Here is a 27,665-nt window from a genome sequence, read left to right on the forward strand (position 1 = left end):
CATCCCCCGTCCCCTCGCTCGCTCCCATCCCCCGTCCCCTCGCTCGCTCCCATCCCCCGTCCCCTCGCTCGCTCCCATCCCCCGTCCCCTCGCTCGCACCCATCCCCCGTCCCCTCGCTCGCTCCCATCCCCCGTCCCCTCGCCCGCTCCCATCCCCCGTCCCCTCGCCCGCTCCCATCCCCCGCCCCGTCGCCCGCTCCCATCCCCCGTCCCCTCGCCCGCTCCCATTCCCCGCCCCCTCGCCCGCTCCCATCCCCCGTCCCCTCGCCTGCTCCCATCCCCCGTCCCCTCGCCCGCTCCCATCCCCCATCCCCTCGCTCCCCTCCCTCGCTCCCATACCCCGTCCCCTCGCTTGCTCCCATCCCCGTCCCCTCGCCCGCTCCCATCCCCCGTCCCCTCGCCCGCTCCCATCCCCCGTCCCCTCGCTCGCTCCCATCCCCGTCCCCTCGCCCGCTCCCATCCCCCGTCCCCTCGCCCGCTCCCATCCCCCGTCCCCTCGCCCGCTCCCATCCCCCGTCCCCTCGCTCCCATCCCCCGCTCCCCTCACCCGCTCCCATCCCCTCGCCCGCTCCCATCCCCCGTCCCCTCGCCCGCTCCCATCCCCCGTCCCCTCGCCCGCTCCCATCCCGTCCCCTCGCTTGCTCCCATCCCAGTCCCCTCGCCCGCTCCCATCCCCCGTCCCCTTGCTCCCCTCCCTCGCTCCCATCCCGTCCCCTCGCTCGCTCCCATCCCCCGTCCCCTCGCTCGCTCCCATCCCCCGTCCCCTCGCCCGTCCCCTCGCCCGCTCCCATCCCCCGTCCCCTCGCCCGCTCCCATCCCCCGCCCCCTCGCCCGCTCCCATCCCCCGCCCCCTCGCCCGCTCCCATCCCCCGCCCCCTCGCCCGCTCCCATCCCCCGTCCCCTCGCCTGCTCCCATCCCCCGTCCCCTCGCCCGCTCCCATCCCCGTCCCCTCGCTCCCCTCCCTCGCTCCCATACCCCGTCCCCTCGCTCGCTCCCATCCCCGTCCCCTCGCCCGCTCCCATCCCCCGTCCCCTCGCCCGCTCCCATCCCCCGTCCCCTCGCTCCCATCCCCCGCTCCCCTCACCCGCTCCCATCCCCTCGCCCGCTCCCATCCCCCGTCCCCTCGCCCGCTCCCATCCCCCGTCCCCTCGCCCGCTCCCATCCCTCGTCCCCTCGCCCGCTCCTATCCCCCGTCCCCTCGCTCCCATCCCCCGCTCCCCTCACCCGCTCCCATCCCCTCGCCCGCTCCCATTCCCCGCCCCCTCGCTCGCTCCCATCCCCCGCCCCCTCGCACGCTCCCATCCCCCGTCCCCTCGCTCGCTCCCATCCCCGTCCCCTCCCATCCCCCGTCCCCTCGCCCGCTCCCATCCCCCGTCCCCTCGCCCGCTCCCAACCCCCGTCCCCTCGCTCGCTCCCCTCCCCCGTCCCCTCACCCGCTCCCATTCGCGTCCCCTCGCTCGCTCCCATCCCCCGTCCCCTCGCCCGCCCCCGTCCCCTCACCCGCTCCCATCCCCGTCCCCTCGCTCCCATCCCCCGCTCCCCTCGCCCGCTCCCACCCCCGTCCCCTCGCTCCCATCCCCCGCTCCCCTCGCCCGCTCCCATCCCGCCCATCCCCCGCTCCCCTCGCCCGCTCCCATCCCGCCCATCCCCCGCTCCCATCCCCCGTCCCCTCACCCGCTCCCATCCCCCGTCCTCTCGCTCCCGTCCCCTCGCCCGCTCCCATCCCCCGTCCCCTCGCCCGCTCCCATCCCCGTCCCCTCGCCCGCTCCCATCCCCCGTCCCCTCACCCGCTCCCATCCCCCGTCCTCTCGCTCCCATCCCCCGTCCCCTCGCTTGCTCCCATCCCCCGTCCTCTCGCTCCCATCCCCCGTCCCCTCGCTCGCTCCCATCCCCCGTCCCCTCGCCCGCTCCCATCCCCCGTCCCCTCGCCCACTCCCATCCCCCGTCCCCTCGCTCCCATCCCCCGCTCCCCTCGCCCGCTCCCATCCCCCGTTCCCTCGCCCGCTCCCATCCCCCGTCCCCTCGCCCGCTCCCATCCCCCGTCCCCTCACCTGCTCCCATCCCCTCGCCCGCTCCCATCCCGCGTCCCCTCGCTCGCTCCCATCCCCCGCCCCCTCGCACGCTCCCATCCCCCGTCCCCTCGCTCGCTCCCATCCCCCGCCCCCTCGCTCGCTCCCATCCCCCGCCCCCTCGCCCGCTCCCATCCCCCGTCCCCTCGCTCGCTCCCATCCCCCGCCCCCTCGCCCGCTCCCATCCCCCGTCCCCTCGCTCGCTCCCATCCCCCGCCCCCTCGCCCGCTCCCATCCCCCGTCCCTTCGCTCGCTCCCATCCCCCGTCCCCTCGCCCGCCCCCGTCCCCTCGCCCGCTCCCATCCCCCGTCCCCTCGCCCGCTCCCATCCCCCGTCCCCTCGCCCGCTCCCATCCCCCGTCCCCTCCCTCGCTCCCATCCCCCGTCCCCTCGCTCCCATCCCCCGTCCCCTCGCCCGCTCCCATCCCCCGTCCCCTCGCCCGCTCCCATCCCCCGTCCCCTCGCCCGCTCCCATCCCCCGTCCCCTCGCCCGCTCCCATCCCCCCTCCCCTCGCTCGCTCCCATCCCCCGTCCCCTCGCTCGCTCCCATCCCCCGCCCCCTCGCCCGCTCCCATCCCCCGTCCCCTCGCCCGCTCCCATCCCCCGCATCCTCGCCCGCTCCCATCCCCCGTCCCCTCGCCCGCTCCCATCCCCCGTCCCCTCGCTCCCCTCCCTCGCTCCCATACCCAGTCCCCTCGCTCGCTCCCATCCCCGTCCCCTCGCCCGCTCCCATCCCCCGTCCCCTCGCCGGCTCCCATCCCCCGTCCCCTCGCCCGCTCCCATCCCCCGTCCCCTCGCCCACTCCCAACCCCCGTCCCCTCGCCCGCTCCCATCCCCCGTCCCCTCGCCCGCTCCCATCCCCCGTCCCCTCGCCCGCTCCCATCCCCCGTCCCCTCCCATCCCCGTCCCCTCGCCCGCTCCCACCCCCCGTCCCCTCGCCCGCTCCCATCCCCCGTCCCCTCGCCCTCTCCCATCCCCCGTCCCCTCGCCCGCTCCCATCCCCCGTCCCCTCGCCCGCTCCCATCCCCCGTCCCCTCGCCCGCTCCCATCCCCCGTCCCCTCGCTCGCTCCCATCCCCCGTCCCCTCGCTCGCTCCCATCCCCCGTCCCCTCGCTCGCTCCCATCCCCCGTCCCCTCGCTCGCTCCCAACCCCCGTCCCCTCGCTCGCTCCCATCCCCCGTCCCCTCGCTCGCTCCCATCCCCCGTCCCCTCGCCCGCTCCCATCCCCCGTCCCCTCCCTTCCCCCGTCCCCTCGCCCGCTGGCAACCCCCGTCCCCTCGCTCGCTCCCCTCCCCCGTCCCCTCACCCGCTCCCATCCCCCGTCCCCTCGCCCGCTCCCATCCCCCGTCCCCTCACCCGCTCCCATCCCCCGTCCCCTCGCTCGCTCCCATCCCCCGTCCCCTCGCCCGCTCCCATCCCCTCGCTCGCTCCCATCCCCCGTCCCCTCGCTCCCCTCGCTTGCTCCCATCCCCCTCCCTCGCCTGCTCCCATCCCCCGTCCCCTCGCCCGCTCCCATCCCCGTCCCCTCGCTCGCTCCCATCCCCCGCCCCCTCCCTTGCTCCCATCCCCCGTCCCCTCGCTCGCTCCCATCCCCCGTCCCCTCGCTCGCTCCCATCCACCGTCCCCTCGCCCGCTCCCATCCCCCGTCCCCTCGCTCGCTCCCATCCCCCGTCCCCTCGCTCGCTCCCATCCCCCGTCCCCTCGCTCCCCTCGCTCGCTCCCATCCCCCGTCCCCTCGCCCGCTCCCATCCCCCGTCCCCTCGCCCGCTCCCATCCCCCGTCCCCTCGCTCGCTCCCATCCCCCCTCCCCTCGCCCGCTCCCATCCCCTGTCCCCTCGCTCGCTCCCATCCCCCGTCCCCTCGCTCGCTCCCATCCCCTGTCCCCTCGCCCGCTCCCATCCCCCGTCCCCTCGCTCGCTCCCATCCCCCCTCCCCTCGCCCGCTCCCATCCCCCGTCCCCTCGCCCGCTCCCATCCCCTCGCCCGCTCCCATCCCCCGTCCCCTCGCTCCCATCCCCCGTCCCCTCGCTCGCTCCCATCCCCCGTCCCCTCGCCCTCTCCCATCCCCCGTCCCCTCGCCCGCTCCCATCCCCCATCCCCTCGCCCGCTCCCATCCCCCGTCCCCTCGCCCGCTCCCATCCCCCGTCCCCTCGCTCGCTCCCATCCCCCGTCCCCTCACTCGCTCCCAAAACCCGTCCCCTCGCTCGCTCCCATCCCCCGTCCCCTCGCCCGCTCCCATCCCCCATCCCCTCGCTCGCTCCCACCCCCCGTCCCCTCGCCCGCTCCCATCCCCCATCCCCTCGCCCGCTCCCATCCCCGTCCCCTCGCTCGCTCCCATCCCCCGTCCCCTCGCTCGCTCCCATCCCCTCGCTCCCATCCCCCGTCCCCTCGCTCGCTCCCATCCCCTCGCTCCCATCCCCCGTCCCCTCGCTCGCTCCCATCCCCTCGCTCCCATCCCCCGTCCCCTCGCTCGCTCCCATCCCCCCTCCCCTCGCTCGCTCCCATCCCCCGTCCCCTCGCCCGCTCCCATCCCCTCGCTCCCATCCCCCGTCCCCTCGCTCGCTCCCATCCCCGTCCCCTCGCTCGCTCCCATCCCCCCTCCCCTCACCCGCTCCCATCCCCCGTCCCCTCGCTCGCTCCCATCCCCCGTCCCCTCGCCCGCTCCCATCCCCCATCCCCTCGCTCCCATCCCCCCTCCCCTCGCTCGCTCCCATCCCCGTCCCCTCACCCGCTCACATCCCCCATCCCCTCGCTCGCTCCCATCCCCCGTCCCCTCGCTCGCTCCCATCCCCCATCCCCTCGCTCCCATCCCCCGTCCCCTCGCTCGCTTCCATCCCCCCTCCCCTCGCTCGCTCCCATCCCCCCTCCCCTCACCCGCTCCCATCCCCTCACCCGCTCCCATCCCCCGTCCCCTCGCTCGCTCCCATCCCCCGTCCCCTCGCTCGCTCCCATCCCCCCTCCCCTCACCCGCTCCCATCCCCCGTCCCCTCACCCGCTCCCATCCCCCGCTCCCCTCGCTCCCAACCCCCGCCCCTCGCTCGCTCCCCTCCCCCACCGTCCCCGCTCCCCTCCTCTGCTCCCCTCCCGCACCCGCTGTCCCCTCCCCCGCTCCCCTCCCCCGCTTCCCTCCCCCACCCGCCGTCCCCGCTCCCCTCCCCCACTCCCCTCCCCCGCCCCGCTCCCCTCCCCCACTCCCCTCCCCCGCCCCGCTCGCCCACCCGCCGTCCCCCTCCCCCACTCCCCTCCCCTGCCCCCCCGCCATCCCCGCTCCCCTCCCCCACCGTCCCCGCTCTCCTCCCCCGCTCCCCTCCCCCACTCCCCTCCCCTGCTCGCCTCCCCCACTCCCACTTACTTCTGAGACACCAGGATCTGAATGATGAAGTTACTGGTGAAGATCAGACAGGCACAGGCCGTGTAGTACTTGAAGGCCGGGACAGAGGTCGAGCGATACTGAGGGAAACAAAAATAAACAGGGTAAACGCAGTTAGAGAGAGACACCGAGTCACACAGGAGTCACACCGGAGACACCGAGTCACACCGGAGTCACACCGGAGACACCGAGTCACACAGGAGTCACACCGGAGACACCGACTCACACAGGAGTCACACCGGAGACACCGAGTCACACAGGAGTCACACCGGAGACACCGAGTCACACAGGAGTCACACCAGAGGCACCGAGTCACACAGGAGTCACACCGGAGACACCGAGTCACACAGGACTCACACCTGAGACACCGAGTCACACAGGACTCACACCTGAGACACCGAATCACACCGGAGTCACACCGGAGACACCGAGTCACACCAGAGTCACACCGGAGACACCGAGTCACACAGGAGTCACACCGGAGACACCGAGTCACACAGGAGTCACGCCAGGGACACCGAGTCACACCGGAGTCACACCGGAGACACCGAGTCACACAGGAGTCACACCAGAGGCACCGAGTCACACAGGAGTCACACCAGGGACACCGAGTCACACCGGAGTCACACCGGAGACACCGAGTCACACCAGAGTCACACCGGAGACACCGAGTCACACAGGAGTCACCGACTCACACAGGAGTCACACCGGAGACACCGAGTCACACAGGAGTCACACCGGAGACACCGAGTCACACAGGAGTCACACCAGGGACACCGAGTCACACAGGAGTCACACCGGAGACACCGAGTCACACCGGAGACACCGACTCACACAGGAGTCACACCGGAGAAACCGAGTCACACAGGACTCACACCGGAGACACCGAGTCACACAGGAGTCACACCGGAGGCACCGAGTCACACCGGAGTCACACCGGAGACACCGAGTCACACAGGAGTCACACCGGAGACACCGAGTCAGACAGGAGTCACACTGGAGACACCGAGTCACACAGGAGTCACACCGGAGACACCGACTCACACAGGAGTCACACCGGAGAAACCGAGTTACACAGGACTCACACCGGAGACACCGAGTCACACAGGAGTCACACCGGAGGCACCGAGTCACACCGGAGTCACACCGGAGACACCGAGTCACACAGGAGTCACACCGGAGACACCGAGTCACACAGGAGTCACACCGGAGACACCGAGTCACACCGGAGTCACACCGGAGACACCGGAGGCACAGATTCACACAGGAGTCACACCGGAGACACCGAGTCACACAGGGGTCACACCGGAGACACCGAGTCACACAGGAGTCACACCGGAGACTCCGAGTCACACTGGAGTCACACCGGAGACACCGAGTCACACTGGAGTCACACCGGAGACACCGAGTCACACCGGAGACACCGAGTCACACTGGAGTCACACCGGAGACACCGAGTCACACCGGAGATACCGAGTCACACAGGAGTCACACCGGAGACACCGAGTCACACAGGGGTCACACCGGAGACACCGAGTCACACAGGAGTCACACCGGAGACACCGAGTCACACTGGAGTCACACCGGAGACACCGAGTCACACTGGAGTCACACCGGAGACACCGAGTCACACCGGAGACACCGAGTCACACTGGAGTCACACCGGAGACACCGAGTCACACCGGAGATACCGAGTCACACAGGAGTCACACCGGAGACACCGAGTCACACAGGAGTCACACCGGAGACACCGAGTCACACGCCCTCTCTCCCCTTGCCTTCTCAACAAGAGTCATTGCAGCTCCTCTCTTAATAATGGGCAGACCGGTCGGGACAACAGCAACAACAACTTGCTTTTATACTGCGGCCTTTAACGTGGTAAAACGTCCCAAGGCCGCTTCACAGGAGCCTTAACAAACATAATTGGACTCCGAGCCACATAAGGAGATATTAGGACAGGAAGAGGTAGGTTTTAAGGAGCGTCTTAAAGGAGGAGAAAGGCGGAGAGGTTTAGGGAGGGAATTCCAGAGCTTCGGGCCCAGGCAACAGAAGGCACGGACACCAATGGTTGAGTGATTACAATCGGGGATGCTCAAGAGGGCAGAATTAGAGGAGCGCAGATATCTCAGGGGGTTGTGGGGTTGAAGGAGATTACAGAGATAGGGAGGGGCGAGGCCAGGGAGGGATTTGAAAACAAGGATGAGAATTTTGAAATCGAGGCGCTGCTTAACTGGGAGCCAATGTAGGTCAGTGAGCACAGGGTGATGGGCGAACGGGACTTGGTGCGAGTTAGGACACGGGCAGCTGAGTTTTCGATGACCTCAAGTTTACGACTGGGATTGTTTCCCCTCTCGGGATTGGTGAAGGTCATAGCGTCATAGAGTCATACAGCACAGAAAGAGGCCCTTCGGCCCATCGTGTCCGCGCCGGCCATCAAGCCCTGTCTATTCTAATCCCATTTTCCAGCACTTGGTCCGTAGCCTTGTAGGCTATGGTGTTTCAAGTGCTCATCTAAATACTTCTTGAATGTTGTGAGGGTTCCTGCCTCTACCACCCTTTCAGGCAGTGAGTTCTAGATTCCAACCACCCTCTGGGTGAAAAAGTTTTTCTTCAAATCCCCTCTAAACCTCCTGCCCCTTAACGTGAAACTATGCCCCCTGGTTATTGACCCCTCTACTAAGGGGAAAAGTTCCTTTCTATCTACCCTATCTATGCCTCTCATAATTTTGTACACCTCAATCAGGTCCCCCCTCAGCCTTCTCTGCTCTAAGGAAAACAACCCCAGCCTGTCCAGTCTCTCTTCATATCTGAAGCGCTCCAGCCCAGGTAACATCCTGGTGAATCTGCTCTGCACCCTCTCCAATGCAATCACATCCCTCCTATAGTGTGGCAACCAGAACTGCACACAGTATTCCAGCTGTGGCCTGAATACAAGAGAAATTAATATTTGAAAAGGAAAGATTTGCAGGGCTAGGGGAATGAGCAGGGGGGAGTGGGACTAATTGGAGAGCTCCTTCAAAGAGACACGGTGGGCCGAATGGCCTCCTTCTGTGCTGGGTTATTCTCCGAGGACCGGAGCTCGGCTGCAATCTCCACTGGGCGAATACTCTTGTCAAGACTCACTGTCGGGGCTGACGCTTCAAGACCGAGGCCCCCTCAGAGTGAGGTCCCGGAGGGCGGCCGGTGCCCTTCGACCCCTGACCCCGGCGGGAATGAGCAAGGGGATTGGGGGAGACGTGCCCAGAGGATACACATAACGCGATACCTGACCGTTACAATCTGGGACCGGGGCTTCCTGCTCACCTCTTTCTCCACTGACTTTGTGCTGAAGTACAAAGTGATCCGGTTTAAATGCTCCGATTTAACCCAATGCCTGTGGGGAAAACAACACAGAGGGTAGACATTAAATTCCCCACCTTCCGATCCAGCTCGTACAGCGAGGTTTTAAAGAGGGGGGAAAAATTCAGTTGTTTGTGCCTCCCGTTAGTGCCTTAAGAGGGCGCTAATGGGGCGCAAAGCAACTAGCGCCCGGGCACGGTGATGTTTGCACCACTCGCGAAATTAACTAGATATTTTGCAGCGGCACCAAACACTACTGCCACGATCTCCTGCGCCGGCAGATTGTGATGTCAGTCGAGTGCGCAACGCACCGGTAGCGCCCCGGACCGGATATTGAGTGGCGTCCCCTGCCATACCGCCTGCCGCTAGCAATGACAGATTGAAGGGAGCGTTTTGCAGTCAGAGAGGAACTGGGGGAGCGCTATTTAAAGGCGACCGCTTCCTGCCATTTTTTGTTGGTGACATTTTTGCACCACGCATTCTGAGAGAGAGAGAGAGAGAGAGAGAGACTTCTGGAGAGATTCAACGCTGTGTGAAGGAGTTTTGGGTACTGAGCAGCACTTTGCAGGTTCATTTTGATTTGCCCTTCCTTGCCTCACCAGTGCTCTGAGGTAGCGTCTCGCTCCTCGGCCTTTGCGCCTTAAGACAGGTGTGAAGCGCCTGATTTAGCGCTCCAATCTCCTTCAGGGCGATAAAAGCCAAGTTTGCCGTCGGAGGTGATAATTAGCGCCAGGCGCTAAACTTTGCGCACGGCCGATAATTGTGCCCCTGAAGGGGCGATACCGAATTTTTCCTCCGGAGTCTCTCCGTCAGAGGCCCCGTTTAAAGAGGGAGTCTCTCCGTCGGGGACCCCTTTTAAAGAGGGAGTCTCTCCGTCGGGGACCCCTTTTAAAGAGGGAGTCTCTCCGTCGGGGACCCCTTTTAAAGAGGGAGTCTCTCTGTCGGGGACCCCTTTTAAAGAGGGAGTCTCTCCATCAGGGACCCCTTTTAAAGAGGGAGTCTCTCCATCAGGGACCCCTTTTAAAGAGGGAGTCTCTCCATCAGGGACCCCTTTTAAAGAGGGAGTCTCTCCATCAGGGACCCCTTTTAAAGAGGGAGTCTCTCCGTCAGAGGCCCCGTTTAAAGAGGGAGTCTCTCCATCAGAGACCCCTTTTAAAGAGGGAGTCTCTCCATCAGGGACCCCTTTTAAAGAGGGAGTCTCTCCGTCGGGGACCCCTTTTAAAGAGGGAGTCTCTCCATCAGGGACCCCTTTTAAAGAGGGAGTCTCTCCATCAGGGACCCCTTTTAAAGAGGGAGTCTCTCCATCAGGGACCCCTTTTAAAGAGGGAGTCTCTCCATCAGGGACCCCTTTTAAAGAGGGAGTCTCTCCATCAGGGACCCCTTTTAAAGAGGGAGTCTCTCCATCAGGGACCCCTTTTAAAGAGGGAGTCTCTCCATCAGGGACCCCTTTTAAAGAGGGAGTCTCTCCATCAGGGACCCCTTTTAAAGAGGGAGTCTCTCCATCAGGGACCCCTTTTAAAGAGGGAGTCTCTCCATCAGGGACCCCTTTTAAAGAGGGAGTCTCTCCATCAGGGACCCCTTTTAAAGAGGGAGTCTCTCCATCAGGGACCCCTTTTAAAGAGGGAGTCTCTCCATCAGGGACCCCTTTTAAAGAGGGAGTCTCTCCATCAGGGACCCCTTTTAAAGAGGGAGTCTCTCCAACAGGGACCCCTTTTAAAGAGGGAGTCTCTCCATCAGGGACCCCTTTTAAAGAGGGAGTCTCTCCATCAGGGACCCCTTTTAAAGAGGGAGTCTCTCCATCAGGGACCCCTTTTAAAGAGGGAGTCTCTCCATCAGGGACCCCTTTTAAAGAGGGAGTCTCTCCATCAGGGACCCCTTTTAAAGAGGGAGTCTCTCCATCAGGGACCCCTTTTAAAGAGGGAGTCTCTCCATCAGGGACCCCTTTTAAAGAGGGAGTCTCTCCATCAGGGACCCCTTTTAAAGAGGGAGTCTCTCCATCAGGGACCCCTTTTAAAGAGGGAGTCTCTCCATCAGGGACCCCTTTTAAAGAGAGAGTCTCTCCATCACGGACCCCATTTAAAGAGGGAGTCTCTCCATCAGGACCCATTTTAAAGAGGGAGTCTCTCCATCAGGGACCCCTTTTAAAGAGGGAGTCTCTCCATCAGGGACCCCTTTTAAAGAGAGAGTCTCTCCATCAGGGACCCCATTTAAAGAGGGAGTCTCTCCATCAGGACCCATTTTAAAGAGGGAGTCTCTCCGTGCTTTCTGAAGGTCTGGAGAGTATCTGCCTCCGTCACGCCCTCAGCCTCTCTTCAGCCCTTCCTTCTACAGCCCGCAGGCTTTTGAAAACCCAAACATGCCCGCCACTCCCCGATTTACCACTCCTTCCCCTGACAGCTTACCACTGGAATGTTAAACACCAGTTGGCGACGAGCGAGAGGCAGCTGGGCCCCTCGACCAGCAGGTGGCATTGCCGCACCGGGCAAACCCGCTTCCTGCCACTGCCTGTAACCCAGGGGTCAAGATGGGCCCAAGAGGGCATGGTGGTAGATCAGGCCAAGTCCCCCATTTGTGTTGGGTTACCTGACCCCAAGCAGGGCCCACAGTACATACACGGGGGTGGCGGTGGAGGGTGGAGGGGGACCACCAACCCTGACGGGGACTTGGAGAGGGAGATCTGTTACTGGTTGGGTGGGCGGGGAGGGGGCAGGGGGTGGTAGAGCTGATTCCTGGCTGGAGAAGCAGAGCTGGGCGGATTTAGCTGGTTAAACTACGCAGTGACCCTTCTGCCCGCATTCAGGGGTCCCCCAATCCTCAGCTCTGACCATCGACGACTGAATCCTCTGGGCTTGGGTGAGTGCGGTGTGGCCTGAAGGTGGGGGTGGGGTAGGGAGAGAGATGGCGAGAGAGAGAGAAGAGAGAGGAGAGAGGAAGAGAGAGAAAGAGGAGAGACAGAGCCAGGAGAGAAAAGAGAGAGGAGATAGAGAGAGAGGAGAGCAAGAAGAAAGGAGATAGAGAGAGAGGAAAGCGAGAAGAGAGGAGATAGAGAGGAAAGCGAGAAGAGAGGAGAGAGAGAAGGAGAGAGACAAAGTGAGATAGAGGAGAGAGGAGATAGAGAGAGAGAGCGAGAGACAGAGCAAGGAGAGGAGATAGAGAGAGACAGAAGAGAGACAGAGCGAGGAGAGAGAGAAGAGAGAGAGGCAGCACGGTGGCATAGTGGTTAGCACTGTTGCCTCACAGCGCCAGAGACCCGGGTTCGAATCTGGCCTCGGGTGACTGTCTGTGTGGAGTTTGCACATTCTCCCCGTGTTTGCGTGGGTTTCCTCCGGGTGCTCCGGTTTCCTCCCACAGTCCAAAGATGTGCGGGCTAGGTTGATTGGCTATGATAAATTGACCCTTAGTGTTAGGGGGATTAAATACGTGGGGTTACGGGGATCGGGTGGGATATGTGTCGGTGCAGGCTCGATGGGCCGAAATGGCCTCTATCTGCACTGTGGGGTTTCTGTGATTTCTGTGATTTCTGTGAGGAGATAGAGAGAGAGGAGAGCAAGAAGAAAGGAGATAGAGAGAGAGGAAAGCGAGAAGAGAGGAGAGAGAGAAGGAGAGAGACAAAGTGAGATAGAGGAGAGAGGAGATAGAGAGAGAGAGGAGAGTGAGAAGGAAAGTGAGAGGGAGAAAAAGGAGAGAGAGAGCTGGAAGAAAGAGAGGAGATAGAGAGAAAAGGAGAGAGAGAGGAGAGAGAGAGCATGGAGAGAGAGTGAGAGGAGAGATAGGAGAGAAAGTGATGAGAAAGATAGCGACAGACAGGGAGAGTGGAGAGAGAGACAGAGGAAGAGAGAAACAGAATGAAAGAGAGAGAGAGAGAGAGAGTGAGAAGAGAGACAGACAGACAGAGAGTGAGACAGACAGAGACAGCGAGAGAGAGACAGAGACAGAGAGAGTGAGACAAAGAGAGAGAGACAGGGTGAAAGAACAAGAGAGAGACAGAGAGAGAGAGGCAGAGAGACAGGCAGACAGAGAGATAGAGAGAAAGAACAAGAGTCAGACAGAGAGAGACAGAGTGACAGAGAGAAAGGCGGAGAGAAAGAAAGAACGAGAGAGAGACAGACAGAGAGAGACAGAGAGAGGGAGAGAGAGAGAAAGAACGAGAGAGAGACAGAGAGGGAGAGAGAGAGAGAGAAAGAATGACAGAGAGACAGAGACAGAGAGAGAGACAGAGTGACAGAGAGAGAGAGGCAGAGAGAGAGGCAGAGACAGAGAGAGAGAGAAAGGCAGAGAGAGAGACAGAGAGAGGAAGGCAGAGAGAGAGAGAGACCATGTAAACAGAGACTCTCCCTGTGAGGGTCTCCCAGTTTGGAGACCCTCCGATATGGGGGGTGGGATTTTGGGATCAGCAGACAGTAGAGCTGACTTAAAAAAAAAACGCACAAACCTTAAGGGATTCCATTCCACTTTTTGTGAGGAGACTCTGCCATGTTTTGTGACAGATCAAAGCCTGGCAGGAGGGTCGGTAACCAGAGGACACGGACTTACGATAACTGGCAAAAGAACAAGGGGAGGAGATCTTTTTTCACGCAGCGAGTTGTTGTGATCTGGAATGCGCTGAAAGGCCGGCGGAAGCAGATTCAATGGTGACTTTCAAATTGGATAAATCCTTGAAGGGGAAAAATTTGCAGGCCTAGGGGAAAAGAGCGGGGGTGTGGGAGTCATTGGATGGCTCTTTCAAAGAGCAGGCACAGGCGCGATGGGCCGAATGGCCTCTTTCTGTGCTGCATCATTCTACGGCCTTGAGTTGAAGGGTCGCGCGTCCCTCTCACTCGGCAGGTGGCCTTTGTCCCACCAGCCTCACACCCCCCGCTTGACCCTGCCTCGCGATCTCCGCGCCTGACTCCAACGCCACTGGTTGGAGGTCAAGGGCGCGAGGGTGGAAGCACTGCGTGCTCGAGCTGCCCGCTTACCTCTGGGAGTTCAGGCCATCGATCACTTCGCTTATCTTCTCGCGCACTTCATCGTCCAGGCCCCTCTGATTCCGGCCCCTGCCAACCAATCACAGGGCTTCAGCAATGGGCAACATCAGTGAGACAACAACAACTGCAACGCACTCTCATTCACAACAACGTTTTCTGTACCTGTCCAGGTTTCGGTGCGAGCCGAGATTTCCCATGGGGATGTCCTGAGAAAGGGAAAGGAAGAATGAGAATTGATTTGAATTTGTTTGACTTTATATCCGGCCTGTGCCCCAGGCTCTGAGAGTACATCGGGCCTGTGTTCCAGGCTCTGTCAGTATATCCAGCCTGTGTCCCAGGCTCTGTCAGTATATCCAGCCTGTGTCCCAGGCTCTGTCAGTATATCCAGCCTGTGTCCCAGGCTCTGTCAGTATATCCAGCCTGTGTCCCAGGCTCTGTCAGTATATCCAGCCTGTGTCCCAGGCTCTGTCAGTATATCCAGCCTGTGTCCCAGGCTCTGTCAGTATATCCAGCCTGTGTCCCAGGCTCTGTCAGTATATCCAGCCTGTGTCCCAGGTGTAAAGTCCGCGCCTCAATAATACACGGACTTCGGGAGAACAGTTTAACAGGTACTTTACTGAACAAGAGGCAGCTTGAAACTGAAACTACAGAAGCCTGCTAGGGCCTTTTATACAGGGGTGGTCACTGCCGGTACTGCAGTATAGAATCAGTTATTCCCTTAAAGGCACATACACAGCAATTCCTCCCCTTTTAGATAAACAGTACATAACATTCATTTAACAACTAAATAATAACTAATTACAATTTCCTCAGTAATATATACATCAACTGAAATAGTCATTTATAAGTTCAGTCTTTGAGGAGGCTTCCTGATCCTGACTGGATAGCGCCTTTCTCGAGTATCCTGTTCTGGCGGTGGAGTCAATTCTGGCTCATTGTCATTGGTTGGTTCGTCAGCTTCCAATACCCCTGCTTCTGAGGTAGACGCAATCTGTACTTCGGGCTCATTACCAGGTGCACATGCTTGTGGTACAGGTTTGGCTTGTTCCTGTGACTCTAGAATCTGGTCAGCATGGCGTCTCACGATGCTCTCTCCAACGTCCACTGTGTACATTAGTGGTCCCTGCTGTGTGCATATCGTGCCTGGCTGCCATTTTTCTGTTCGATAGTCGCGGGCCAAGACTGGTTGCCCTATCTTGAAGCTCCTGGTTGGCTTCTCATTTATGTGCTGGAACTGCTTATCCTCCACATCTCGTCTTATGTTTGGTTTGAACAAATCCAAGCGACATCTTAGTCTCCGGTTGAAAAACAGTACGGCTGGAGTTTGGTTGGTTACTGCATGTGTCGCATTCCGGTAAGCAAACAGGAAGTTATCCACCTTGTGTTGCAGTGGTATGTCGTCATTATACATTGCCTTTATGGCCTTTTTAAAGGTCTGAACAAACCTCTCAGCCAATCCATTTGTGGCTGGATGATATGGGGCAGATGTGTAATGTTTCACCCCATTATTCTTCAGGAACCTCCGGAAATCCTCAGACACAAACTGTGGGCCATTGTCGGAACAGATCTGTTCTGGTAACCCATTCCTGGCTAAGATGGTCCTTAGGACTGCAATAGTTTTCTCCGTGGTGGTGGAGGACATTTTAATGACCTCTGGCCATTTTGAATGGGCGTCCACAGCGATTAGAAACATTGAGTCCATAAATGGACCAGCGAAATCAATGTGTACCCGTTGCCATGGAGATGAGGGCCACTCCCATGGATGTAGCGGGGCCTGTGGTGGAGCGTTTTGGACCTTCTGGCATCCTGTGCATCTCTTGGTCATATCCTCGATTTCTTTGTCGATTCCCGGCCACCACACAAACGCCCTGGCTAGGCTCTTCATTTTTACCCCTCCCAGATGACCCTCGTGAAGCTCATTGAGTACTCTATCTCTCAACTTGGGCGGAATTACCACTCGGGATCCACACATCAAGGTTCCCCGGCACACTGACAGCTGTTCCCTCCTTGGCGAGAATGCTGGCAACAGTGAGTCGCCATGTGCTGGCCATCCCTTCACCGTCAAATCATAGACCTGAGAGAGTGTCGGGTCACTTCGGGTTTCCTTCTCAATACTTGCGTTTGTAACAGGCAAACATTCGACTATGGTCGCATGGAATATCTCCACAGGGTCCACTGCAGATGCTTCTTCCGCCGTAGGCAACGGTAGGCGTGACAGCCCATCAGCGTTTCCATGTTGTTTCGTACCTTTGTACTCTATGTCATACTGATGTGCCCCTCGAAAAAGTGACCATCTCTGCAGCCGTTGTGCCGTCATCACCGGAACGCTCTTCTTTGGGTTAAAAATTGAGACCAGGGGTTGATGATCAGTCAGTAGGGTGAATTTCTGCCCGTGCAGATAGTGATTGAACTTCTTCACCCCCCGCACCAGGCTGAGGGCCTCCCTGTCAATCTGGGCGTAGTTACGCTCGGCTGAGGTTAGCGAGCGCGATGCAAAGGCTATTGGCCTCTCTGAACCGTCACGGAATTTGTGTGACAGCACCGCTCCAATGCCGTAAGGCGACGCATCACATGCCAACCGAATTGGTAGTGTTGGGTTGTAGTGGGCCAATACTTCTTTTGAAGTGATTTGGCATTTACATTCCTGAAAGGCACGCTTACACTCATCACTCCATTTCCATGTTACACCAGTTTGAAGCAGGGCGTTCAGTGGGTGCAGAATTGTAGATAAATTCGGCAAGAACTTATGGTAGTAGTTCACCAACCCGAGGAACGACCTCAGTTGCGACACATTTTCTGGTGCTGGAGCCTTGACTACAGCCTCAATCTTGTCCGGCGACTTATGCAACCCTTCCTCATCAATCATGTGGCCACAATGCGAGATTTGTCTCCTGAAGAACTCGCATTTGGGACGGTTGGCTCGTAGCCCATATTCCTGCAATCTCGTGAGCACCTGTTCCAGGTTGGCAAGGTGTTCATTGTCATTTTCACCCGTAACCAGGATGTCGTCCAAATAACACTGGGTCCCCGGGATCCCTTGCAGGACTTGTTCCATTGCCCTCTGCCACATAGCCAGGGCCGATGCTACCCCAAATACCAGTCGATTGTACTGGTAAAGGCCTTTGTGAGTGTTTATCGTGAGGTATTTCCTAGATGTTTGTGGTAAACCACTGTTTGTATTCCACTGTGTACATGCCTGGACATGCCTCGGCTGACTCCTCCCACAAGTCCTAGTATAAAGGTGACTGCTCCCCAGCCCTTTGTATTCTGGACCGGTCGACCACTCGAGGCAGACCTTCATTCTTTTGTTAATAAAAGCCGTTAGTTACTCTCTTAACTCTGTCTTTTATGAGTAATTGATAGCGCATCAATTTTATTAACAAAATTTTTATAATGGAGAAGATCCTCACACCAGCATGCCTGGACTTAGATCATCGGGAGGCGGACTCATCCACTAAGTTTACTCACTGGCTTAAGTGTTTCGAAAAATTCCTGACCGCCTCCGCAGCAATCAAATCGGACGAGGACAAACTGGATGTCCTGACCTCCAAAGTGAACCACCGAGTGTACTCGGTCATCCAAGACGCGACCTCGTACGCGGACGCTATCAAGCTCCTCAAGGACCAGTACACGCGCCCAGTGAACGAAGTGTACGCCAGGCACCTTCTGGGGAGTCGTAAACAACAACCTGGGGAATCGACCGTGGAATACCTTCAGGCACTGTCTGTGCTTGGCCGGGCCTGTGGTTGTAAGGATGTAAAGGCCGCCGTGTACACAGAGGAACTTATCCGGGACGCTTTTGTAGCGGGCCACAGATCCAATTACACCCGACAGCGACTGTTGGAGCAGAGTGACCTCGACCTCAACAAGGCCTCTGAACTCGCATTATCATTGGATGCAGCCTACCGGGGCATGGATGCCTACTCCTCTGCACCGTGGACGCCGCGGGGAATGACAGCCTGGGACACGGTAGGACCGCCTCATAGCGCCGTGCCACCCCAGCCACGGCCCAACTACCGCAGCCGTGTCCCAAGGCCAGACAGCAGTGCCCCAAGGCCAGAAATGCTACTTCTGTGGCCAGGCAAAACACCCCAGAGCGCGCTGCCCGGCGAAAAACGCGATCTGCTCGGGCTGCGGGAAGAAGGGACACTACGCTAGCGTCTGCAAGGCCAAAGCCACCCCGAACCCCAGCAGCGCCGCGTGTGGGCCATGCGGACCGCCATCTTGGGCCTCCCCGGCCATGTGCGAACCACCGGTACAGCAGCCATTTTGGACGCCTCCAGCCACATGGGGATCATGGATGCCGCCATCTTGGACGACAGCCGGAACGCAGCAGGCCCCCAACACCGCCTCATCTGATACCCGCAGCGACACACCGACCCCTACGCTGGCATCCGTCACACTGGACCAAGCGAGACCGCACCAGCTGGCCAGTTCCACAATGGACATTAAGGTAAATGGTCACGATACAATCTGCCTTTTTGACTCTGGGAGCACGGAGAGCTTCATCCACCCCGACACGGTGCGGCGTTGCTCTCTCCCAGTCCTGCCTGCGCACCAGCGGATTTCTATGGCCTCCGAGTCCCAGTCGGCGGACATCGGCGGCTACTGCGTGGTGACACTCGTAGTAGACGGGACTGTGTACGATCATTTTAAACTTCTGGTCCTGCCTGACCTCTGCCCCGCCGTCCTGCTGGGGTTAGATTTTCAGTGCCACCTTAAAAGTGTTACGATGGCGTACGGTGGACCCCTACCCCCACTCACAGTCCGCAGCCAGCAGCTTCCAAATTGCCCGCCGCGCACCAGGTGCAACCTCTCCACACTCAAAGTCACCCCCTCCCCACTGTTTGCTAACCTCACCCCCGACTGTAAGCCCATCGCCACAAAGAGCAGGCGATACAGTGCCGGGGACAGGGTTTTCATTAAAACCGAAGTGGAGCGGCTCCTGAAGGAAGGGATTATTGAGGGCAGCACCAGCCCCTGGCGAGCCCAGGTTGTGGTCGTTAAGACCGGCGAGAAGCAGCGCCTGGTCATCGACTACAGCCAGACAATAAATCGCTACACCCTGCTGGATGCCTACCCACTCCCCCGCATAGCTGATATGGTCAACCAGATCGCGCAGTACCGCGTCTTCTCGACCATTGACCTGAAATCAGCGTACCACCAGCTCCCTATCTGCCCTGAGGACCGCCAGTATACTGCCTTTGAGGCAAACGGCCGCCTCTATCACTTCCTTAGGGTTCCCTTTGGCGTCACCAACGGGGTGTCCGTCTTCCAAAGGGAGATGGACCGGATGGTAGATCAAAATGCGTTGCAGGCCACTTTCCCATATCTGGACAATGTTACCATCTGCGGCCGTGACTTGCAGGACCATGACGCAAACCTCGAAAAATTCCTCCGCACCGCCCAACTCCTGAACCTGACATATAACAAGGAGAAGTGCATATTCCGCACAAACCGCCTCGCCATCCTTGGCTGTGTTGTGGAACACGGAGTCATCGGCCCCGACCCCGACCGGATGCGTCCCCTTATGGAACTCCCACTGCCCCACTGCCTCAAGGCCCTGAAGAGGTGCCGAGGGTTTTTCTCCTATTACGCCCAGTGGGTCCCCTACTATGCGGACAAGGCCCGTCCGCTGATCAAGTCCACCTCTTTTCCCTTGATGGCAGAGGCCCGCTTAGCCTTCCACCGTATCAAGGAGGACATTGCCAAAGCCACCATGCACGCAGTGGACGAATCCATCCCCTTCCAGGTGGAAAGCGACGCGTCCGACTTTGCCCTGGCCGCTACCTTCAATCAGGCGGGGAGACCCGTGGCCTTCTTTTCACGAACCCTCCAAGGCCCGGAGACCAGACACTCCGCTGTTGAGAAGGAGGCCCAGGCGATTGTGGAGGCTGTGCGTCATTGGAGGCACTACCTGGCCGGAAAACGATTTACCCTGCTCACTGACCAGCGTTCAGTTGCTTTCATGTTTAACAACAAGCAGAGGGGCAAAATCAAAAATGACAAGATCTTGAGGTGGAGGTGCGACGTCGTCATCTTTTTTGTCAGTCGCAGTTAGTGCCAGAATGGAATGCCAATCCAATTGTAGTCTTCGGATCCATTCACGTCCCAATAATGGTGGTCCTCCATCTCGTAGTATATACAAGTATAGTTTCTGTGTTTCCTTTCCATTATATTCAACTGGCACCCTTATTTTTCCGCTGGGGTAGACCTTTTGCCCCGTGTATGTCTTCAATACAATGGACGTGTCCTTTAAGGGTAGGTGTGAGAATAGCCGCTCATAGTCTCGTCGATTCATGATAATTAGGGCTGATCCTGTGTCCAATTCCATCTTCACTGGGGACCCTGCTATCATGAGGGTGACCCAAATGGTTCGGTGATCTTCTTTTGCGATCACGTTGTGTAATTTTAAACAACTTAGTCGCCTGCTCCCGGAGTCCTTATCACTCTCCTGATCTTCGGAACTACTATCTGTCAGTTTCTTTACTTTCCTGTACTGTTCCTTAGTAGTTCTTGTCGTGTTGGTCTTCTTTCCCGACCTGCAGACTCTTGCTAGATGTCCCATTTTTCCACATTGCCTGCATATTTTGTCTTTAAACCAGCAGTCCTTCTGCTCATGGGTTGTTCTGCCGCAGCAATAGCACTTTTCGGCTCCATACGCCATTTCGTTAGCGCTGTATTCTTGTGGTTTCTGTTGTATTTCCGCAGCTCCCCAAGCTGCTGCTTCGTAGGATACTGCCACGCTGAAAGCCTGTTCTAGCGTCAGGTCCTTTTTTGAAAGTAGTCGTTTCTGGGTTCCTTCACTCTGGAGCCCGCAGACAAACTTATCCCGTAAGGTGTCTGCCAGTCCTGCTCCGAACTGGCAGTGCTTCGATAACTTGCGTAGTTCCGTAAGATAGTCAGCATTGCTCTCATCTTTGTGCTGGTTTCTTTTATGGAACTTGAATCTTTCTGTTATCAGCAGTGGTGTAGGGCTTAGGTGTTCCTGTAAGATACGAACAATCTCCTCAAAAGTTTTCTCCATTGGTTTAGCTGGGGTAATTAAATTCCGCAATAGGCCGTACGTATTCGCACCCATCAGATTTAATAATACCGACGCCCTCTTTCCATCGGCCACCTCACTTGCCTTGCAGTACACTTCGATTCTTTCTACATACGTGGTCCAGTCTTCTACCTCGTTGTCGAAAGCAGTGATACTGCCACTTTTCGGCACCGTGGGCGATTTAAAATGGCGCCTCCCGCGCTTTTGCTTCTTCCCCAATGGAATAAAATGGCGCCTCCTGCGCTTTTGCTTCTTCCTCTTACTGCCACGCTGCTCCTAGCATTCTACAGGGTAATGGTGGCGACCCGCAGCTTCGGCGCGTCTCGCTTTCCTTTCCCCCCCCCGTTTGGTTTCTCTCCGCTGTCCTGTTCTCGAGCACCGACCGCGCCCTGTGCGCTCCACCCTCTCTCTCTTGTTTTCTTTTCCCGGCGACGCTGCGCGGCCCGATTTGTAGAGCCGCTCGATCGAGCTTGAGCCCGCCGCAGTCCGGAAAGGTCAGCGCGCTACCTGCTACCAGCACGATTCGCTGGAACCACAGTCTCTCCCGCAATTCTCCAAACACCGATGGATTCTTTGGGCGGTTGCCCTCGGTCGACGCTCGTTGCTCAGACTACGACCTTCCTTTCAGGCGAGATCCCCGTGAGATGATGCCACACTGCAGGTGAGTTCGAACTTACTCGTCGCCACTGTAAAGTCCACGCCTCAATAATACACGGACTTCGGGAGAACAGTTTAAGAGGTACTTTACTGAACAAGAGGCAGCTTGAAACTGAAACTACAGAAGCCTGCTAGGGCCTTTTTTACAGGGGTGGTCACTGCCGGTACTGCAGTCTAAGACCAGTTATTCCCTTAAAGGTACATACACAACACCAGGCTCTGTCAGTACATCGGGCCTGTGTCCCAGGCTCTGAGAGTATATTGGGCCAGTGTTCCAGGCTCTGAGAGTACATCGGGCCTGTGTTCCAGGCTCTGACAGTATATCCAGCCGGTGTCCCAGGCTCTGTCAGTATATCGGGCCTGGTCCCAGGCTCTGTCAGTATATCCGGCCTGTGTCCCAGGCACTGACAGTATATCTGGCCTGTGTTCCAGGCTCTGAGAGTATATCCAGCCTGTGCCCCAGGCTCTGTCAGTATATCTGGCCTGTGTTCCAGGCTCTGAGAGTATATCCGGCCTGTGTCCCAGGCTCTGTCAGTATATCTGGCCTGTGTTCCAGGCTCTGAGAGTATATCCAGCCTGTGCCCCAGGCTCTGTCAGTATATCTGGCCTGTGTTCCAGGCTCTGAGAGTATATCCGGCCTGTGTCCCAGGCTCTGACAGTATATCCGGCCTGTGTCCCAGGCTCTGTCAGTATATCCGGCCTGTGTCCCAGGCTCTGTCAGTATATCCGGCCTGTGTCCCAGGCTCTGACAGTATATCCGGCCTGTGTCCCAGGCTCTGGCAGTATATCCGGCCTGTGTTCCAGGCTCTGAGAGTATATCCGGCCTGTGCCCCAGGCTCTGACAGTATATCCGGCCTGTGTCCCAGGCTCTGACAGTATATCCGGCCTGTGTCCCAGGCTCTGTCAGTATATCCGGCCTGTGTCCCAGGCTCTGAGAGTATATCCGGCCTGTGTCCCAGGCTCTGACAGTATATCCGGCCTGTGTCCCAGGCTCTGACAGTATATCCGGCCTGTGTCCCAGGCTCTGAGAGTATATCCGGCCTGTGTCCCAGGCTCTGTCAGTATATCCGGCCTGTGTCCCAGGCTCTGTCAGTATATCCGGCCTGTGCCCCAGGCTCTGTCAGTATATCCGGCCTGTGCCCCAGGCTCTGTCAGTATATCCGGCCTGTGTCCCAGGCTCTGTCAGTATATCGGGTCTGTGTCCCAGGCTCTGACAGTATATCGGGCCTGTGTCCCAGGCTCTGACAGTATATCTGGCCTGTGTCCCAGGCTCTGTCAGTATATCCGGTCTGTGTCCCAGGCTCTGTCAGTATATCCGGTCTGTGTCCCAGGCTCTGTCAGTATATCGGGCCTGTGTCCCAGGCTCTGACGGTGTATCTGGCCTGTGTCCCAGGCTCTGACGGTGTATCCGGCCTGTGCCCCAGGCTCTGTCAGTATATCGGGCCTGTGTCCCAGGCTCTGAGAGTATGTCCGGCCTGTGCCCCAGGCTCTGTCAGTATATCCGGCCTGTGTCCCAGGCTCTGTCAGTATATCGGGCCTGTGTCCCAGGCTCTGACGGTGTATCTGGCCTGTGTCCCAGGCTCTGTCAGTATATCCGGTCTGTGTCCCAGGCTCTGTCAGTATATCCGGTCTGTGCCTCAGGCTCTGTCAGTATATCCGGCCTGTGTCCCAGGCTCTGACGGTGTATCTGGCCTGTGCCCCAGGCTCTGTCAGTATATCCGGCCTGTGTCCCAGGCTCTGACGGTGTATCTGGCCTGTGTCCCAGGCTCTGACGGTGTATCCGGCCTGTGTCCCAGGCTCTGACAGTATATCCGGCCTGTGTCCCAGGCTCTGTCAGTATATCCGGCCTGTGTCCCAGGCTCTGACGGTGTATCCGGCCTGTGTCCCAGGCTCTGACAGTATATCCGGCCTGTGTCCCAGGCTCTGACAGTATATCGGGCCTGTGTCCCAGGCTCTGACAGTATATCGGGCCTGTGTCCCAGGCTCTGACGGTGTATCCGGCCTGTGTCCCAGGCTCTGTCAGTATATCCGGCCTGTGTCCCAGGCTCTGACAGTATATCCGGCCTGTGCCCCAGGCTCTGACAGTATATCCGGCCTGTGCCCCAGGCTCTGACAGTATATCGGGCCTGTGTCCCAGGCTCTGACAGTATATCGGGCCTGTGCCCCAGGCTCTGACAGTATATCGGGCCTGTGTCCCAGGCTCTGACAGTATATCAGGCCTGTGTCCCAGGCTCTGACAGTATATCCGGCCTGTGCCCCAGGCTCTGACAGTATATCGGGCCTGTGTCCCAGGCTCTGACAGTATATCAGGCCTGTGTCCCAGGCTCTGACAGTATATCCGGCCTGTGTCCCAGGCTCTGACGGTGTATCCGGCCTGTGTCCCAGGCTCTGACAGTATATCCGGCCTGTGTCCCAGGCTCTGAGAGTACCTCGAGCCTATGTCCTAGGGCTTGCAGAATGTTAGCCCTGTGATGTTGGGTTGAGAGGAGGTCAGATTGTTCTGAAAGGGAAAGGCGAAATGATTCACCTTTGAGTCAAGATAAAATGGCACTTATACTATTTATCCTCGGGATGTGTGCCTCGCTGGCAAGTCCGGTGTTTATCGCCCGCCCCTAGTGGCCTGGAGAAGGTGGTGGTGGGCCTTCTTGAACCATTGTCTCTCTTTGTAGCGCTACAAGAAGGTTTTAAGGCCACAACACAGGGTAGTTAAGAGTCAACCAGGTTCTTGTGGGACTGGAGTCACACACAGGCCCAGACCAGTTAAGGATGGCCAGCTTCCTTCCCTAATGGGACATGAGTGAACTAGTTGTGTTTGTCACGACAATCCAACAGCTTCCTGGTCACCATTACTGATGCCAGCTTCAACTAAATTCCAATTCCCAAACTGCCCATCGTGGAATTTGAACTCACGGCCTTGGGATTAGAACATAAGAAATAGGAGCAGGAGTTGGCCATTCGGTCCCTCGGGCCTGCTCCGCCATTCAATAAGATCTTCGGCCTCAACTCCACTTTCCCGCCTGTTGGAATAAAATTTTGCTGGGAAAGACACAAACAACAAATTCGCTGACTGGGACTAATTGAATCACTGCACAATGAGACATGCCACGCTTATGCATGGCTGGAACAAAGTTCATCTCGTGTCCTGTTATCACAGTCCCAAGAACTAACAAGGTTCACTGGTATCCTATTATCGAACTAATCACATTCCGCTGGTGACGCGGACGGAACAAGACGAAACGAAGACCCTTCGCAATCACTGAGGACTAACAAGGTTCACTGGTATCCTATTATCGAACTAATCACATTCCGCCGGTGACGCGGACGGAACAAGATGGAACAAAGACCTTTCGCAATCACTGAAGAGGCAGAATTGGCAACACGAGTGTGTAAACTCCTGACTGGAGGAAAATAACGATATGCGCTGATAAACGAATTGATTAGATGAATGTAAATGATCTAAAACCAGCTTCTTGGAATTGTATATAAGCTCGGCATGTACTACAATCGGGGAGAAGGTGCTCTTGCAGACCGCGTGGTTGCAGACTCTTCTCCCAGAGCTCTGTCATTTAATAAAGTTGTCTCTCTTACTCAAAGTCTAGTTTCCGAGGAATCATTTTTCCTACAAAAAATTGGCGCTGCGAGCAGGGTGCCACGGAGCTGAACAGTCGTTCAAATCAGTGACCAGGGTGAGTAGTCAGATTTTTGACCGCCCATAAATCAGAGACACTCGACAAGGCGACTGAACGGCAAGCGGCACCAAAACGAATCTGGAACACAGACTGAGTGGGTAAGAGACACTACTTGATTTGTATGTGTGTATTTGTATTTGTGTATTTGTATTTGTGTAATAGTAACTAAGAAAAACCTCGGACCAGGCGGACACTTGTCTCAGACACCTAGCCTCAGGCCAGTTGTTAAGAGGGCAAATGCCCCACGCGAAGGCCAGGACCATGAAGTAGGTGCCGAGACTCCAAGGTGTTCTAAAGTCGTGATACTAGTCGAGTATGGTTAACATTTTTCTGCATTATATCATGTTGCTAAGTGAACTAGGAGATTATTAGTGTCGGTGTTGTAGGACCCTGATCAGGTAAACAGACACCGGGGAGGGGTAGAAACCCCGTCCAACAAGCAAGCGTTACACGTCCGGGCAGTTTTGAGAGAAAGACAAACCCGGACCTCTGAGAACGCTGGCATAGAGTGCGACAAGAAGCTCGGGTATTCTCGGAAGGAAAGAATAGGGGGGCTCTCTAAGGAACAGATCTCCAGACACGAACGATCGGTGAAGCAGCGGCGATGTCAGGTGAGGAAGTTAAGAGGGGACCTTCGGGCTCCCTCACATATTCTTATATGACAAACCGACAGTCGTTAATTAAGAAGATGCAGAAAGACGGTTGGGATGTGTCACAGACTTTAGAACTCCAGAGAAGCTGGTTGACTAAACAGACAAAGGATAAAACCAAGAAGGCAGGAGTGTTATTAGTACACCAACTAGCAGGACTCATTGAACAAGTAAACGTAATAAAGAAAGTTGCACAAGACAAAGTACAGATGGTTACGGAACTAGAGACAAAGGCGAAATGCCAAGCAAAGATTATAAAGGAATTAGAGTGTAAGGTATACGAGGGGGGGCGAATGGGGACCTGTCCAGACACCACCTCCCTTCCCCCATATTACAGTACAGAACCAACAGCCCCTGCAGGCGAGGGGGACGTTGAAATAGTCGAGATGGCTCCTGTGAGTCGGGGCGGGACATTGGCTAATCCCACCGTCAGTACCCAATAAAGGCGGAGGCCAGGAAGGCAGTCATGGACATAGTGAAGGGGCTAGTAGAAAGGGGTATCCTGAGGGAAACCACGAGCACTACTAATTCCCCCACATGGCCGTAGAGAAACCTGATGGGAGCTATAGGTTGACTATAGACTATACGGCCCTCAACAAGGTCACTCCTAAATTACACCCCATCGTTGCCAGCCCCTCAACAATTTTGAATGGGCTATCCCCTGAACAGAAGATATTCACTGTTTTAGACATAGCTAACGGATTCTGGGCACTCCCATTAGATCCGGAATCACAAGAGAAATTTGCATTCACAGTAGGGGATAAACAATATACGTGGACCCGATTGCCACAGGGATTCCATAATAGCCCAGCTATTTTTCACCGCGTCATGAGTGATATCCTAAAACAGATAGAAGTACCTAAAGGAAGCACTATTTTGCAGTACGTCGACGACATACTAATAGCCTCGGAAACGAAGGCAGACCATCTGGCAACCCTATATTTAGTACTAAGGGCCCTAGAGATGGCTGGCCTCAAGGTAAGCCCTAAAAAAGCACAGATAGGAAAAACTCAGGTCCTATACCTGGGACATCTAATCTCCCAAGGACTTAAAGAAATGCCACAGGACAGGAAACACGCCGTCCAGGGCATGCTGAGACCCGTAACAGTATGCGGAGTCAGGAAGGTACTGGGGCTCTTTAATTACAGTAGAAATTTTATCCCGGGGTTCGCTAAATTAGCAGAACCTATACAAAGATTAGTGAAAGGGGGTAAACCCGCGTTGGAACCGATAGATTGGGGACCGGAACAAGAGGAAGCTTATACTCAACTAAAGTCTGAGCTAGTATCAGCCCCAGGGCTAGGACTGCCAGATATGAGTAAGGACTTCCACATACATTGCAACAATGAAGAAGGATTTTACACAGCAGTAGTTACACAGGATCATGGGGATAAAAGAAGGCCCGTCGCCTACTATTCCACAGCGGAGGGACCGGTAGTCACAGGGCTCTCCCGGTGCATAGCTGCATTGGATTGTGCGGCTTGGGCAGTAAAGGTTAGTGAGCCGATAGTAATGAGAGGAAACATTATATTGCACACTAAACACACTCTGGTAGAGATGCTGAATACCGGGAAATTAAGATCCGTCTCGAACATGAGACGTGCCAAGTGGGAGGCCGTCCTCCTCCCTCCGAGTAAAGCAGTAACCATTGTTAGAGACACAGGGGAGAACCCGGCAGAAGGAATACTGGGAACTGGGGAGCCCCACAACTGTGGGGACGTAGATATGAACCTGGAAGAAGATAGGATAAAAGACACCCCTTTAGCGACAGCGGAAGAGACGTTGTACGTAGATGGTTCACGCAAGTATATAGATGGGCTGCCCCGAACGGGGTGGGCAGTGGTTAATGGCGAATTAAAAACCGTAGAGTCAGGACGGAT

At 57.6% G+C, this 27,665-nt stretch overlaps 1 protein-coding gene across 2 annotated transcripts in view; it reads right to left on the minus strand.

Annotated features, from left to right (window-relative positions):
• The window catches only part of LOC147119505 (adenylate cyclase type 2-like), a 172,743-nt gene that overhangs the window by 52,259 nt on the left and 92,819 nt on the right, over positions 1–27,665 (minus strand). For both annotated transcript variants that reach the window (XM_085985056.1, XM_085985057.1), the window contains 4 exons: positions 13,907–13,950; positions 13,736–13,813; positions 8,742–8,811; positions 5,421–5,518 (listed from right to left, as the gene is read on the minus strand). In XM_085985056.1, the coding sequence (XP_085841182.1) occupies positions 5,421–5,518; positions 8,742–8,811; positions 13,736–13,813; positions 13,907–13,950 (290 nt within the window). The remainder of the gene's footprint in view (positions 1–5,420; positions 5,519–8,741; positions 8,812–13,735; positions 13,814–13,906; positions 13,951–27,665) is intronic.

Source organism: Somniosus microcephalus, chromosome 4 (assembly GCF_052327205.1).
Source record: "Somniosus microcephalus isolate GS21.2 chromosome 4, FLI_Smic_1.0, whole genome shotgun sequence".
Lineage (NCBI taxonomy): Eukaryota > Metazoa > Chordata > Chondrichthyes > Squaliformes > Somniosidae > Somniosus > Somniosus microcephalus.